The sequence below is a fragment of the Musa acuminata genome, chromosome BXJ2-9 (genome assembly GCF_036884655.1).
Source record: "Musa acuminata AAA Group cultivar baxijiao chromosome BXJ2-9, Cavendish_Baxijiao_AAA, whole genome shotgun sequence".
NCBI classification, from domain to species: domain Eukaryota; kingdom Viridiplantae; phylum Streptophyta; class Magnoliopsida; order Zingiberales; family Musaceae; genus Musa; species Musa acuminata.
The window spans coordinates 2,832,894-2,848,959 of NC_088346.1; the positions used below are offsets into that span (position 1 = coordinate 2,832,894).

Sequence of the window (16,066 nt, forward strand, 5' to 3'; positions counted from 1 at the left end):
CTGCAACATGTCACTGCAATATATTTACATTTTGATGTAGAATATTTTGCAATGAGACAGCCAAAACAGATCAATTTTTTGAAGTTACTGCCTCCAACAATTTCTCTGTTCCAAATTTTGTCCAACAAGCTGGAAGAGGAAGTACTGAGGAGGTGAGCAGAAAAATTAAATTCCATGATAATATATATCTCAAACACGTTCAATTATTTCCAATCCAGAGACAATGTTGGAGCTTAAGAGAATACATTGCATTACTAACACAGTCCAACCCAATACGAAGTCATTGCATCCAAGAGAGTAGTTGAATCCAGACACTGGACCAATCTCACATTTTTCTTATTTTAGCTTCTTGATCATAAATAAAATTCATTTCAAATCTCAAGAAAACGCATCTCCACAAATTTCGAAGTCTGCCTTATTATAATACCTGATGATTATGTAGATGATTCTTCAGGCAATCTGGTAAAAAGAAAAAAAAAGCATATTAAAGAAAAGTACTGTTGTTGAGCAATTAAAACGTTAATGGTTTTTGACACAGCAATTGAATTTAAAGAATCATGACTGGTAAAGGACTTCACCCCAAACCGCTTCTTGGTCGCAGCCAGCAGCTCTTGAGGATCTATTCGGGTTTGCGAGTAAGCATCAATCTTGTTCAACTCCTGAAACAGTATTCCTTTGGGGTTAAGTATTTGCCACGATAGAATATGCAGAAGTTTAATCGATTATGCCTGGAGAAACGGAATGAAAATTGAATGCCACAAGTGGTACTGTCTGAATGTATTTGCCAAAATTGATGTATGCAAGAAGTTGTAGAAGAAACTGAACAAAATTGAAGATTAAAACAGGCCATGTCAGGTTTACTTACAGAGGAACAGTACACTCACAAGCTGCAATGCGAGTGAAATTGACATAATAATTAGTTAAGTCCAAGTTACTTTTGAAATGTGTGCATTGGATCGTGGATGAAACTTCAAACATATCTGTTTCCCAGTGGGATTCAAATTAAATAGCCAAAATTTGCTCTTCTAGTGTCAACACAAACACTCTGTTATGAAATCTGATGACGCTATGAAGATTATATTTCTGGGGTGACAGGAACTAGGTTTAGAAATTAGCATTACCATAGAAAATATAGTCACTCCTAGATGATACATTTGCATGCACCTGCCTCACAGCCCCAGTCTAAGAAATGCTAACAATGTTGATTAGTCCTCAAAATTTCATGTCTCATTAAACCTTTTCCATATAAACCGGGCAAAGAAGGTTTTTTATTTATGGTAAGGATGATTTCATCAAAGACTGTTCACAACTATAACCAGAGAAACTCTTCTGGCCTGGACTAGAGTTCCAATGATGCCGTAAATGAGGAAGCAGGGGAAGGTTTCGGAGAAATGATGAGCTGAACATACAAAGTTAAATAAAACACCACAACTTGAGCTTTCACATATCCAATTATAGATCTTTGGTGAAATTACTGTTGCATGTATTGTCCTAGAAAAGCAAAAGCATAACTATAAGGACAAGAATATAGCCAGCTTTATAGTCTTGTATTTGTTGGGACTTCGGAATACCTCGATCCATGATGACAGATTAGGCCTGCCTTTGGTGATATCATAATTCTTCACATCCAAAAAGAAAGTCTGAAATCTATCAATGAATGGAGCATATGCAATGTCCACCTAAAATGCATAAGAATAAGTCAACTTTAAACATGATAGTAGTTAGAAGAATAATTATTGAAAATCTTACTCTATACTAAAAATAGAAAAAAAAAAAAAATTTTCATATCATTCTGAACATAACAAACCCGTAGACATTCTAGAAAGGAATATAAAACAAAGAAATTATCTCCGAGCAGCAAATTTGCCACAGTTCATATCTTACCTGCAGTAAGTCAACTAAACAGTAGTACTTGGAAGTGATATTTCAGGGAAAAAAGCCTCTAATTCATATTGATACAAAACTCAAAGCTTGAAAGAATTCTCAAATGATTGTTGTCAGACTTCACAAATGTTTGTAAAAGTGTCAAGCCTGAACCAACACAATTAAACTTCACAAATGTTTGTATAAGTGTCAAATTAAATAAGCCGGCAATGCTACTGCATGGCATAAGAAATCGACAAGGATGTCCAGCACACAAGTTTGTCTGGATGTTGAGAAAACATTTCACTTTATGAATTAAGATTAGTTTTCAATCCCTGCAAAATAATACCAAAAGCAATTCAACGACAAAGAAGTATATCCAAATTCTGACATACCAGACTAAATTTTCCAAGCAAGAAGGGTCCATCATTAAACTTCGAAAAAGCATCTTCTATTTTGTTTAAAGCAACATCTGATTCAAAAGGTTTAAGCAGATCAGCGCTATGTTAAACAATCAAATCCCTAATAATGATAACCATAGAGAGTTCCTCACTGACCAACTTCATCACTGACATTCCCCTTAGCAGGCATTGCTTTGTACATAACCATATTAAAGGAATCACTGTACAACAGCAGCTCCTCCGCAAACTGCTGCTTTGCAGGATCCTACAAATTTCCGGCAACAACTGGTAAATGTAACCTTTTTTGGTGGAAGAGAACTACTAATTAAGCAAGAGAAGGTTCATTTGCATCTTACATCAGGCATCAATGCAGGCCCTTTGAAATGGGAGTCAATATATTTTACCAAGTCGAGACTCTCTCCTCTGACCTCGTTATTATGCTCCAAAGAAGGTACCTATAGAACACAAGGCAATAATCACATACTAGCATAAAAAAACCAAAGACAAATGCCAAGAGAACAGTTTCTTGAGCGAACAAGACCTTATTTGCAGGGTAAATTTTCTCCTTGTACCATGCCGGTCGATTTTGCAGATCGATGGGCACCAATTCGATCTTTTCCTGCAATCCCTGATTTCACGTAAAAGCAGGTTAAAAGCGTTGTCATGTTCCAGAAACATCGCCAATTAGAAGAATGAACTTTCCTGAAAAAGATCGCAGGTGTTCGATCCAAAACAAATAGGGTTCAAGCCATATCTATTTGCAGCAAATTACCTACTGATTAAGAGAGACGTACCTTATAGTCTCTAGCTATCCAGGTGCGTTGCGCATATGGACATATATAAGCTATATACAACCTAGAATCCAAACCCCGAAAACAAATGAGGATACGCCAATAAAAAAAAGATCTTTTTTTTTGCCTTTTCAAAAACAATTCGTCACAAAGCCAAACAAAGGAAGGAATATGGATACCTGGTGGTGCCATCAAAGATCGCAGGCGGTTCCGAAGCAGAAGTGAGACTAGGGGGAAGAGTCTCCATGCTTCAAAAAATAGAGGCAGAAACAAACAAACAAATCACACGAGATGAGGCAAATACCGTAAGTTTAGGGTTATTCCGACACGCTTAGATCGGAACCGAGGAGACCGAAGACGTCAAAACAAAGTGCTTCCTATGAAGAAGGATTACCTAAGTGTCGGTGCGGCGGCCATCGGCGATCTCCGAGACGCTTCGGACCAATCGGATGCGAGACTTGACGATAAGGCGAATTGAAACCATCTTTATAGCGCTGCATACTGTTTCGAGATGGCAAATCTACCCGATCGACCACATCGCGCGGACACGTGATCTGAATTTGATGCGCATGTGAGGATATAATAACATTACTTTAAATAGTCTTAACGGCGATTCGATCCGCCAAAATCGTAATTTTCAATTAATAATGATATGGTCAAAATAATATGGTCAATGATCATCCCACGTGTATTCGCATGTGCGACAACGTGTTAATCACATAGACACAATTATAGATTGGAAATCAATAGACAGGCAGTCAACTTTTACAGTCAAAGTAATTGGAAATCAATCCTCATGCATTCTCAAACTGAAGCAATAGAGAGAGTCTGCTGCTGCTTACTCTCATCATTTTGAACACAAGACTCAGTCTCCTCATCAAACTCATTGCTGTAAGCATAACCTTCCTCCCTAATCAATCTAAGCAGTCCCTCTAACACTGCATATAATTCGTCTGTTCGTCCATTTGAAGCATCCCGAGACACAAACACCTGCAGCCCATCACTCGTCTCAATCCAACTACAACCAGCAGTCTTTTCCAACCTGATTCCCCTCATCTTCTCCCTCACCGTTTTGGCTTCCTCCCGTCTCCCATCCTTCGAATACAAATTGGCCATGACGATATAATTCCCCGTGTTCTCGGGCTCAATCTCAAGCAGCTGCTCAAATGCAAACCGCCCAACCTCAACATCACCATAAACCGCTGCTCCATTGAGCAGTGCGCCCCATGTCTTAGAATTCGGCTCTATCGGCATCTTATCGATGAATTTGACGGCCTCCTTGAGCATCCCACCACGGCTAAGCACTCCAACCATGCAAGCATAATGCTCCACCGTTGGTGATACTCTGTAAACGGAAGACATGGCATCAAAAATGTGGCGAGCTTCATCCACTGCCCCGGCATGAGCACAAGCCGAGAGCACCGCGGTGAAAGTCACTAGGTCCGGCTTGATCCCAGCGTCGAGCATTCTATCAAACAGGCTCAGTGCAGCATCCGCGTCTCCGTGAGCCGCATAGGCCGATATGATTGCGGTCCAGACGACGACACTTCTGCCCACTGACACATCGAAAACTCGTCGAGCGCCTTCAAGAAAACCAGATTTTGCGTAAGTGTCGATGAGTGCAGTTGCAACATATATGTTCTGATGACAGTCATTTCTAATGGCGTAGCCATGGACTTGTTTCCCTCCCAGCAGACTCGAATTGAATGAGAGGGTTGGAAGAAGGCTTGAAAGTGTCACTGAATTAGGACTGAAACCCGAGGCCTGCATCTCGCAGACCAAGTCCAAAACTTCATCATGGTAATTGTTCTGTGCTAGACCGGCGATCACGGCATTCCATGTACTAAGGACGGGCGCAACTGCTTGCCGGAAGACATCCATTGCTGGTCTGACGAACCCGTAGCTCATGTACCCAGTTATCATCGCACTATAACTGACTCCATCCTTGTCGCTCATTTCCTCGAACAGTCGTCGGGCAGAATCCAGGCTCCCGCACTTGGCATAGAAGCCGATGACTGAATTCCACGCCACTCTCTCCATCTGAATCCCATGTTCCACAGCAAAGCGATGAACCTCCATGCCGAAAAGTAAATCCTTGAGTTGAGAGCAAGCCTGCAACACGCTCACGACGGTGACCGCATTAGGAAGCACGCCGCCAGATCTCGCTTCCATCTCCCGGTACAGTCGCAAGCATTCCTGGTAATGACCGCTCTGCGAGTAGCCGGCTATCATCGAGTTCCAGGAGACGATGTCCCTTTGGGGCATTGTGTCGAAAACTCTTTGAGCGGACGCTATATCGTCCCCGTGAGCGTAGGCTGTAATGAGACCATTCGAGACAAAGATGTTGCAGACGAGGCCGTGGCGGACGGCGAAGGCGTGGGCGCTCCTGTAGGCGGAGGAAGAGGAAGGTGGGAGGGACGACAGGGACTTGAGGAGGGCGGAGAGGGTGAAGGCGTCGGGCGAAAGGGAGGTGGGGAAGGAGGAGAAGAGACGGATGGCGTGGGAGGCGGGGCCGTGTAGGGCGTAGGCGAGGAGCATGGCGTTCCACGAAAAGAGGTTGCGACGGGGGATGTCGTCGAACATGCGACGGGCATCGTGGAGGCGGCCGCAGCGGGAGTACAGGGAGATGAGCTTGGAGGCGAGGAAGTTGGAAGCGACGACGGCGAAGACGACGAGGCGGGCGTGGAGCTGCTGGCCCTGGCGGAGGCAACCGCCATCGGCGCAGCGCTGGATGAGGACACCATAAGCGCCGATGTCCGGCAGCGCCGCCAGGCCATGGGAGGCGGCACTCCCCAAGGCCCACCGCACTTGGGCGGCCGTGGCCGCGGCCGCTATCCGTTGGAGCGGGACAGATAGCCTCATCCATCAAAACGGAGTCGGGACTCGGCCATTACCCGCTCGAAGCAATTGGGTAGGAGTCGGATCGAGCTCCGAGATATAATCATATAAGATCCGGATCCGGATTACACCAAGGCCAAATGTACGCTTGTCACAGATTAGGCTCTGTAATCCATGAGCTTTAATGATGGATTTGCCTAATGCCGTGCGGTGTAGCCCAAAGTAAGCAGATTAGGCTCGATTTGGGCCCGCCACAGAGACGAAAGACATAAGCGACGGTCGATGCCATGAGTGCATGTCGCCTCCGTCTCGCTTTATGTTACACAGCAGGCATGTGAGGCCTGTCACGTTACCATCGACTACGAGACAAAACATGATGTTTCTGCCATCATACACACTCGGGATGACAGCCTTTTGTTTCATTGCTAATGCAGGTTTTTATCTGGCATGATGATAATGACATTGATGGAGGAACACCTTACTTACTAATTTTAGTGAATGAGGTAAAAGGGTCGTTTAATTATAATCGATCTACTAAGCTATTACAAAGATTTGTTATCAACTGAAACACCAAGTAATTAATACATGGCATTCCTAATATTAAACTCAGTCGGTTAAACACGTTAATCTCCATTTTCTCAAAAAAGTCTTCTGTTTTGGATGTGTTGAGAATTAATGAAAATAAAACACATGATTAGAGAGTGTAAAAGGGGGTTTATATACTAATAAGTTTGCATATAATTGGGATTATGAGCTGTAACGACATGCGATCATTGAACTGATGTTTGTGGATTAGTGTACACAGACTATATATATGTGTGCAATGGGTAGAGGGCGATACAAGTGATATAACGGCCGAGAAGGGCTCCGCCACGACGCGACCGAGGTGCACTGGAACCGATCGCGAGAAGGGCGCCGTCAGCGGCGGGCGGCGGGCGGCGGCGATGAAGGGGAAGAGCCGGCCCCCTATCCCCACCGTCGAGCTTAAGAGGTCGGTCGTCCTCGTCGCGCCGATCGCGCCACGTGATCCCCTGTTCCTCCGTGACGCCCGCTCTCTCTCTCTCTCTCTCTTTATAGAGAAATACGGTTTTGACCCTTCTTCTTCTTCTTTTGATCGCGTGTCTTCATTTAATATTTCGTCTTCCTCGTCCACGCTGCGTTGATTTGGCCAATGTAGTTGCCCGCTCATGGATATACCTTTCGTCCGCCATTTTGGATATGTGCGTGACGGAAATTACTCCTCGGATGGCATTCGGACTTAGTGGTTGCCGTCGCCCTTGTTGGTAGGATTCCGGATCCACCGGATTTCTAGGGTTTTAGCTCCGACGGCGGCCCGCAATTAGTACCGTGGGCGATCGCCTCGGATTATTCGTCTCGACGCTGTAGCTGGTCCTTCTTTCTATATGGATGTCGAGTCCAGGTTAAAGATCGTCCTTCTTCTTTTATTCGGGGAAAAAGGGGTTGGGTTTCTGGTTTCTTGAATCGTGAATCTTGAACTTGAATCTTGAATCTTGAACCGTGAGTTGATTCCCTGTGTTCTCTTTGTGTAATGTTTGTATTGATGATGGAATTATGGATCAGGGATGCCTATGGGTTTACGGTGCGGCCTCAGCACTTGCAGAGATACCACGAGTACTCAAAAATCTACAAGGCAACGTTTCGATGTCTTCTGATCTTGCATCTTGGGCTGGGTATTATTCAGCAGGTCTCTTACTGATTACATGGATGCTGTTGATAGTGCAGGAGGAGGAGGAAGAGAGATCCAACCGATGGAAGGACTTCTTGGACCGACTTGGGGAAACTGCTGAGGTGCCATCAAGCGATTCTTTGGTAGATGATGAAGGTCTTGCAGGAGCACCAGATGTTGCAGGGGGAGATGACATTGATCAGAATGGGGCTATCAGGTTTGATGGCTCAGAGGAAGTTGCGACAGAGAATACAGGGGAGGTGAAAACTCACAAAATAAGCATATGGAGTCACATAAGGTCATCGTTGAGTTCCATCGAGCAGATGATGAGCTATCGAGTCAAGAAAAGGAGACCATCTAGAGATGGAGAAGAAGCTGGAAATGGCCGATCCTATCATGCTTTGGATGAGGAGGAGAGCAGAGGTGTGCATAAGCCAGTGAGAGGGGCACCGGAGGAGGAATCAGAGGAAGAATTTTACGATGTCGAGAGACCGGAGCTGGTGCAAGAAGCATCATCGAGTTCGGATTTGGCTTTGAATGATGTTCCTTGCTTCCCTTGGAAAGAAGAGTTGGAAAGCTTGGTTCGTGGGGGTGTGCCGATGGCTTTGAGAGGAGAGGTGCAGTCAGAACCATTTTGTTGAACTTATAAATGCTCTGTCATATTCAATTTGGCATTATTCTTTTTTCTTGTTCCAATTGCAGTTGTGGCAAGCTTTTGTGGGCGTGAGAGCTCGTAGAATTAAGGGGTATTATGATAATTTACTATCTCCCGAAGCTGAAAGTGGCAATGGAAAAGAACATGAGTCCTCCAACAACACAGACAACAATAACAAGATGTCAAAAGCACCTGAAAGGTGCAGTCCAGAGAAATGGAAGGGACAAATTGAGAAGGTTGTCATATGAAGGAGGTTTAATTCAAAATGCAGTTTATGTACTGTCATTGAAGCTATTGCTATCAAAGGTAAACTTGACATTGTTGTATTTGCAGGATTTGCCCCGAACATTTCCAGGGCACCCTGCATTGGATGAGGATGGAAGGAATGCTTTGAGGCGTCTACTCACGGCTTATGCTCGACATAATCCATCTGTTGGATACTGCCAGGTAGCATTGAGCTTTTTGCAATTCAATCTATTCTAGTAATCTTCTATTCGTTTTCTAGCTTCTTTCTATGTTGTTCTCATCAATGAGATTGAAGGCTTTCATTTGTATATGAGATCAGAAACCATTACTACAAGCCTTGTCCATTTGGGTTTAGCAATGAAAACTAGGATTATTTTTTATTAAGCTCGGTACATGTAGCAATACCTGGTTGTATGCCTGATATGAAATTGGGTCAGGAAAATTTCCCACTTCATGTGTTGTTCCATGGTTGGTCTGGCAAATGCCAGTCAGCATAGACCTGTTCAACTAAATTTGAATTGATGACTTGAGGTATGGTGTTATCAAATCCTTGAATATAGCTGCATGATTGAAAATAGCGAATATTGATTATTTCTATGCAAGAAAAAGAAAACATAATGATGAAAAAGAAAAAGATGAAATTACTAGTATCATCTGGAAAATCTATTGGTTTGTAGAGAATGACCAATGATGTATAAGTAGCTTGAAAGACAAAAGTTTCACTGCCTAAGGAGAATTTGTTCAAGCTTCACACTAGATAAACATTAGTTAACATGCTTAAGAAAACTATTACCGCAAAACTTTACAATATCAAGAATCTATCTTGAAATCAAGAATTAAACTTGTCTGATTGGGAACATGCTGTTGGTCCACATCCATATTGCGATCTTGTTACCCAGTGTTTACGATGAGGAAGGAAAGGTAGTGTGTGGAGAGACAAGGATGATAAGAAAATGGGAATGATGGGTGTTGGTATTTAATGATCTCTTGTTACTTCTGGGTCTTCTGTCTAACTTCTAGGAAATTGGGATTTGGGAACCATTACTTAGGCACGTTTGTAAGACTAGTTACATAAACGAATACATTTAAAGTGATTTTTTGTAAATTGATCTTCCAATATTGCACATATAATCTATTTGGGCATAAACTACAGCGCTTAGTGTCCTCAACAAAGTTCAGTGGCAAGAAAAGATCCATGCAGTCCACAAGCGATTTCATGGATTAAACACTTCTAACATTATGAACTGAAATATGAAGCATAATTTATTTAGTTGTGCATTAAATATTGAAAATCTTATCACATTGTGGTGCATTTTTTTCTTGGGGAATATGTGCCTGCAGGCCATGAACTTCTTTGCAGGCTTGTTATTGCTGCTGATGCCCGAGGAAAATGCATTTTGGTAGGTTGAAGAAGAATTATAATTTTTTACTGAAATATAGCTGCATTAGTTTTTGCCATCTAAGTTATAATGGTATTTTTCAGGACATTAGTGGGTATTATCGATGACTACTTTGATGGATACTATTCTGAGGAAATGATTGAATCTCAGGTAATAAATCCACGTTTCGCCACCACTGATTTGTATTGTTTAGTTTCCATTCAACATGAGGTCATTAATAGAAGCAACTAGTGGTATGAAGATAAGGGATGACTAGTTTTACATGTCTGAATGTTTAGATCTTTCTTTTTCAATCAGGTGGACCAACTTGTTCTTGAGGATCTAGTCCGTGAAAAGTTCCCAAAATTGGGTCTGTATTCTATTGTGGTAGATGCATGTTATTACTTTATTCTCATATATGCCATTACAATGAGCTGATTGTCTGTTAGATAACTTATTGTTTTATATAAATGTGTTGCAGTTAATCATCTCGATTACCTGGGGGTGCAGGTTGCATGGGTTACTGGACCTTGGTTCCTTTCGATCTTTGTCAATATGCTTCCATGGGAAAGTGGTCAGTTTCCCCTCCCTGATATTTCCCTGAAGACTATTAGTGTAGTTTTGGGACTATTTAGTTTTCTTGATATTCCATTTAGTTCTATTAACTCATCAAGGATTGTGTCTTTGTATTTCTTTCTCTCTTGCCCCTTTAATTTATATTAAATTTACCCTCCTTATTGATGCACAATTTTCTATTTGTTCATGTCCAGTCTAACTTAGAAAGTACCAAGGCACTTCCTCAAATATTGCACATTAGATATGATTTTTTACTCATAAGTCTCCTTGTACCTCAACTCTGTTTTAAGATTCTTGTCTTAGATCTCTATTTTTCGAATGTATTACTTTTCAACTTGCTACCATTGTGATACATTAAAGCATATTTATAGACACTGCAAATATTTCTGAATACACTGTGTTTATTTTCCAGTTCTTCGTGTTTGGGATGTGCTTCTTTTTGGTGGAAATCGTGTTATGCTGTTCCGCACAGCACTTGCTTTGATGGAGTTATATGGTACTGGGTAAATGACTTTTGGTTTGTGGTCTTCTTGACTAATTTCATTGACATAAAGTTAACAGAGTGCCTGTGCAATGTAAGTCTAAAGATCACCATTTCCTTGATGGATTGTCGTGTAGGTCCTGCTCTGGTAACAGCAAAAGATGCTGGAGATGCAGTAACTTTGTTGCAGGCTCTTGCTGGTTCTACCTTCGATAGCAGCCAACTTGTCTTGATAGCTTGCATGGGTTTTCAAACTGTAGATGAATTGAATCTGGAGCAGTTGAGGAAAAGGCACAGGCCTGAAGTTATCGCTGTCATGGAGGAAAGGTCCAGAGGACTTCGTGCTTGGAAGGACTCCCAGGGCCTAGCATCTAAATTTTACAGGTTGAAGCATGGTCCAGAATCATTACGCATGGAAACCAACTCCACAGATGGTCCAGCTGGTTTACAAGCCAATGGGGATTTGCCATTAAAGTCTGAATCAGCTGAGGGATACTTCAGTAGCTTAACGGTTGATGGCGAGTTGGATTCTGTACCTGATCTCAAAGAACAGGTAATCTTCTCATTAGTTGATCTTTTAGGTAATTTATGCCTAATGTTCCGTGAAACTGTATGCTGTAGTTAGGCAGCATTCTACTGCTTGCATTCTAGGCATTCAGTTATCACCTAGGCAGGTGCCCACAAGCCAAGGACCCAAGACATCACAAAATTTCTGAAATGACTTAGTTTTAAATGTTCCTATGAGAAGGATAATACTTTCATCCACAAAATTTGCATTGTAATATAATGGTACCTTTTAACAAGCAAAAAAAAAAAAAAAAACTGCTTGAACAAATGGCCATCTGCCGAATTATGATAGTGACGTTCTACATGCTATGAAGCTTAGTGCATTCAAAATGACATCCGCCCTATCCACAACTGATTCATCGAGAAAACAATTAGTAGTATAAAAGAACATTAGCAATGTGCATTATCAATTAAGAAGGATAATAAAATTGATAGTAAAAGGATCGCTGACAATCCAGGAAAAATATCAGCTAATATTTATGAAATAGAATACCAGTTTATGGATTTTCGAGTTCTGACATTTGTTCTTAGAAAAGTCACAGCAAGCACTACCATAGTGCAACAAGAAAACAATACTGTACTTGCTCAGTTGCTGTCTCCACCAGCACCAGAGCAGCAACCTGATCTAATGATCTGGTTCATTTGGATCATTTATACATCAAAAATTGGGATCCTCTTTCTTAACATATCTTGGTGATTACTTTGTTACAAAATCTTCTCATAAAAGAACTTGCAACTTGGGAGGTGACTTATTGATATTGAAATGTTGTATTACTTGCAGTTTTTCCTTTTTTATTGTAATTGCACATTTTCCTTCATGATATTAGGAACATGTGACAGATATCTTTACTATATATATTAAGGGGATTTGTAGACCTTAAAGGACATGGTGTTCCATTTTGTTTCTCAATCTTCTAAACTGAACCCAACATGAGTTAAGCTGACTGCAAAATGCCTGATAATTGGAGCAGGTCTCCATATTATTGTGATGATTAACCTTTCTTATTTTTGGTATAGGTGACATTGTTGAAGGTTGAGTTATGCAGATTGCTGGAGGAGAAAAGATCAGCTGTTCTCAGGTTTGTGTACAAATAGCACCCTGCTTTCCAATTTGTAAACAAGTCTTTCAAGGTAAAATTTGTTGCTTCGATTCTTGGAAGTTAGAAGACGAACCTCCATCTAGAGAATTTACTTTCCAGCTGCTTTTCATACTCGTCTCTTTGTAAAATTTGTTGAAGGACTTATAAAAGTATTATGTGAGGTGTCTTCTAAGAAGCACAATAGCCACCCAGCAGTGCTTGCACTAGCTACTTTAAGTATGAAGAACAGGTAAAAGAATGAAACATTACTTTTTAGTCTGTTGGATTGCAACTAACTCTCTAACATGACTAGTATGTAATTCTTTTTCTGAATTTTTGTCACATGGTTCTCAACATATATGTTGTTTATCATTCTGACTTCTTCCATCTTTTTCCTATAACCAGAGTCTGCCGATTTTTACTTCTATTTTCAAGTTCATACTACAATACAACTACGGAAAAGCCGAAGCAAAATTTTCTTTATGTTCTTCGGAATTTAATATCTGTTTGCTGTTTTATTATTTTGCTAGATCTGAAGAGTTGGAGACAGCACTAATGGAGATGGTCAGACAGGACAACAGGCGCCTTCTAAGTGCCAGGGTACGTTTCGAGGATGTTCTTATAAAAGATCAAGTTGATAAGGAACAATACTTGTTCTGTGAGTTCCATTATGTTGATTGTTGATAGTTTAGTATGATTGCTTACAGTGAGATTGTGTACTGTCTTTTATAAGAGTTCCTACTTCTGGCCGTGCCGATCTTTGCTAGCTGGTATGGATTGGCATAGAGCACTTTGTCATGGATGTGTCCATATCATGCTGTGTATGGCTGGCCAGTATCATGGTGTGTCATACAAACTTTGATTCTTTCCATGATTTGTGTGTATTTCTGCTTCTATTGTCTTAACATCTTTCTTGAGTAGCAAATGATGTTCATTGTGTCAAGTTGATGTTCGTTCGGCTTTGATCAAAGGCTTTTCTTTCTTCTCTGAATTGTATTCTTGATGCATTTGAGTTCTGTAGCTGTGTCAGCTACTTATTTGTCTACTGGAAGAATTTTGCAACTATAAAACTTGCCTATTTTTTTTGTTTCAATCTGTAAGGTATCATTTCTTTCCCATCTTTGTCCAAGTTCATTCTTTCTGTAGTGGCTTTCTCAATGTTTATCTTAAAATTTCATTTAGTTGTTGTCCTGTGACTCCTGCCATTATTATTCATGTAGCTTATTCTAAATGACTGTCTTTGTACAGCAGTTGACTCTTATTCTAAATGACTGTGTGCAAACAACCTGCTGGTTCTTTTGCCTATGGTTAATGCTGATAATGGTAGCAATTCTTTAATTGACACGAGCTCAAGATGAAAAAGCAAGTTTTAGTTGGGCTCGTGTAAATTTGGATCAAGATAATTTAACCAGACTACTAAGTTTGTCTAGGTTTGTGTTTAGGAATTAACAGTACCGCTGACCAACCAATCATTTAATAATTGATTAAAACATATTTAATGTATCATTTTCCGCTTATTTGTTAATTGTTTGTGGTAATGTTTGGGGTTGTATAAATGGGCCAATTAGTTGTTTGATATGGTTCAACACAAGGAATTTGTGTTATTCAGTGGGTTATGCTGGTGCGGTTGTGTTACCCGAACCCAGGTTTATTGTTTTTGACATTATTATCAAACAGGTAGGTTTTAGATTGACAGTTTTATACTGGCTTAAGCATCTCAAGGATTGGTGATAAGTTCAATAAGAAGTTGTGCATCTATATTACCGTCTTCATCCTTTGTGGGTTCTGTTGTGTTACTGTTTGTCACACATTCTAATCCAGCCAGAGAACATTCATTGTACAGGTTGAGCAGCTACAAAAAGAGGTATCTGAATTACGACAAACTCTTGCAGATAAACAAGAAGAAGAAAATGCCATGCTCCAGGTATAATTTTCTTCCTGTTTTATTGCTCATCTTCTATAATAGCTTCTGTCTTTAACCTTATACAGCAATAACACTATGTTATTATGTGGATTTATATTATGATGCTTTCATAGGTTTTAATGAGGATGGAGCAGGAACAGAAAGTGACAGAAGATGCTCGCCTGTTAGCTGAGCAAAACGCTGCTGCTCAGAAATATGCAGCTTATATGCTTAAGGTTCTAACTTGTCACTGAATTTGTGGTTAAACTCGATTGATTATAAATGTTTCTTCTTTTTCCTTCTTCCATACAAATTCGTTTTTGGGATTTGGCATATCGGTAGTTGAATGGCAGTATCAATGTCCTTTTTCTCTGCAAAATTATATACTGAAGGTAGTATACATATATTCATCTCGTATGAGCTTTATGGAAGAAGCTTCTTGTCAATTGATTTATTTCTTCTTTTTTTGGATCATTTATTTGTTGGATCATATTTTTTGTTTTGGGTCATTTTAGTTATCTTTTTTCATTGTTTTGATTAATGCTAGTCCATGTCCTCTTTTTCTTATTTTTCTTCATTTGTGTTAGATAATGAAATATTTTTATTGTGAATGGCTGATGTTTAGAGACTACACTACTTGCTCCAATGTGAATTGGCTGATCAGTACATTGTCTGGTGTCATTGAAAAAAAATTAATGAAAAAGGTAGGCGCATGCTAGTCCAACTGATATTTGAAAATATGCCTAGATCATGATCAATTACATGTGTTATCATGAGAAAAAATTTCCAAATTAACTAACTTTTTCTGGCAGCATTTATTTCATCATTTCATGTTGGATGGAATGTTTAGTCGGATCCTTCAAATGATTTTGACTTGCAAATGAGTCTCGAATTTGTTTGCCTTTTTCTCCATTTATCATATTCTCTCCTTAGTTTTCAGTATAATATGCAGGAAAAATATGAAGAGACAATGGCTGCAATTGCACAGATGGAGAAAAGGGCTGTAATGGCTGAGACAATGCTGGAGGCGACAATACAGTATCAGTCAAATCAGGTCAAAGCTCAAGAATTGCCATCACCAAGGTATCATTTTGCAGTGATTTTTTTTTGTTTGGTGGTGCTTGTAATGTTTTTAATTGAAGCACGAGGAATGCATTATCCATTTCAATTAAATGTTTGACCATTTCAATTAATGTTGTCTCATAATTTGTCTACCAGGAAAACTAGACCATTTGGACTTGGCTGGCTTGACAAGAAAAAGGTAAGCGGCTAGCTTGACATTGTTTCCCTGATAATTTATATTGATCCTAAATTTTATTTTGCTTTGCATCAGGGCAAGCCGGAAGAGACCACAGAAGGTAAAATGACGTCCGATGTACTACCCCAGAAAACTCCCACCGACGATGTTAATGGTCTTGAGCAAGTAGATAAGTAGCAGATATGAGACTCTGCTTCAATGTCACTTTTGTCTACTTCCCAAAGTCCGGTATTTGTATTGGCTGTATGATGTAAACATTTTCAACTATTATAGTACAGAGAAATGGCCTTTCTGGGTATTTTACCCCTCATCTTCGGTAGCTTTTGCAACTCTTTATCATCT

The 16,066-nt window shown here is 40.4% G+C and overlaps 3 protein-coding genes across 3 annotated transcripts; 1 reads left to right on the plus strand and 2 right to left on the minus strand.

Annotated features, from left to right (window-relative positions):
• Positions 1 to 153: 153 nt before the first annotated feature.
• Positions 154 to 3,542, minus strand: LOC135622482 (protein IN2-1 homolog B-like). Its single transcript, XM_065124378.1, has 10 exons — positions 3,450 to 3,542; positions 3,235 to 3,303; positions 3,059 to 3,119; positions 2,806 to 2,892; positions 2,621 to 2,719; positions 2,421 to 2,529; positions 2,259 to 2,335; positions 1,572 to 1,679; positions 579 to 659; positions 154 to 459 (listed from the first exon to the last, which is right to left on the minus strand). Exons 1-10 carry the CDS (start codon positions 3,470 to 3,472, stop codon positions 451 to 453), a joined length of 723 nt encoding a protein of 240 aa, XP_064980450.1. The 5' UTR covers positions 3,473 to 3,542; the 3' UTR covers positions 154 to 450.
• Positions 3,058 to 5,970, minus strand: LOC135622481 (pentatricopeptide repeat-containing protein At2g37310-like). Its single transcript, XM_065124377.1, has 4 exons — positions 3,898 to 5,970; positions 3,450 to 3,609; positions 3,235 to 3,303; positions 3,058 to 3,119 (listed from the first exon to the last, which is right to left on the minus strand). The coding sequence occupies exons 1-2, from the start codon at positions 5,915 to 5,917 to the stop codon at positions 3,542 to 3,544; spliced, it is 2,088 nt and encodes a 695-aa protein (XP_064980449.1). The 5' UTR covers positions 5,918 to 5,970; the 3' UTR covers positions 3,058 to 3,119; positions 3,235 to 3,303; positions 3,450 to 3,541.
• A 754-nt stretch (positions 5,971 to 6,724) lies between these two features.
• LOC135622480 (uncharacterized) lies at positions 6,725 to 16,034 on the plus strand. Its single transcript, XM_065124376.1, has 18 exons — positions 6,725 to 6,884; positions 7,475 to 7,544; positions 7,637 to 8,197; positions 8,283 to 8,471; positions 8,569 to 8,682; positions 9,823 to 9,881; positions 9,965 to 10,031; positions 10,179 to 10,230; positions 10,342 to 10,434; positions 10,849 to 10,932; positions 11,055 to 11,470; positions 12,502 to 12,563; positions 13,094 to 13,163; positions 14,407 to 14,487; positions 14,601 to 14,702; positions 15,419 to 15,549; positions 15,685 to 15,727; positions 15,800 to 16,034. Exons 1-18 carry the CDS (start codon positions 6,838 to 6,840, stop codon positions 15,899 to 15,901), a joined length of 2,343 nt encoding a protein of 780 aa, XP_064980448.1. The 5' UTR covers positions 6,725 to 6,837; the 3' UTR covers positions 15,902 to 16,034.
• The last annotated feature ends 32 nt before the right edge of the window (positions 16,035 to 16,066 follow it).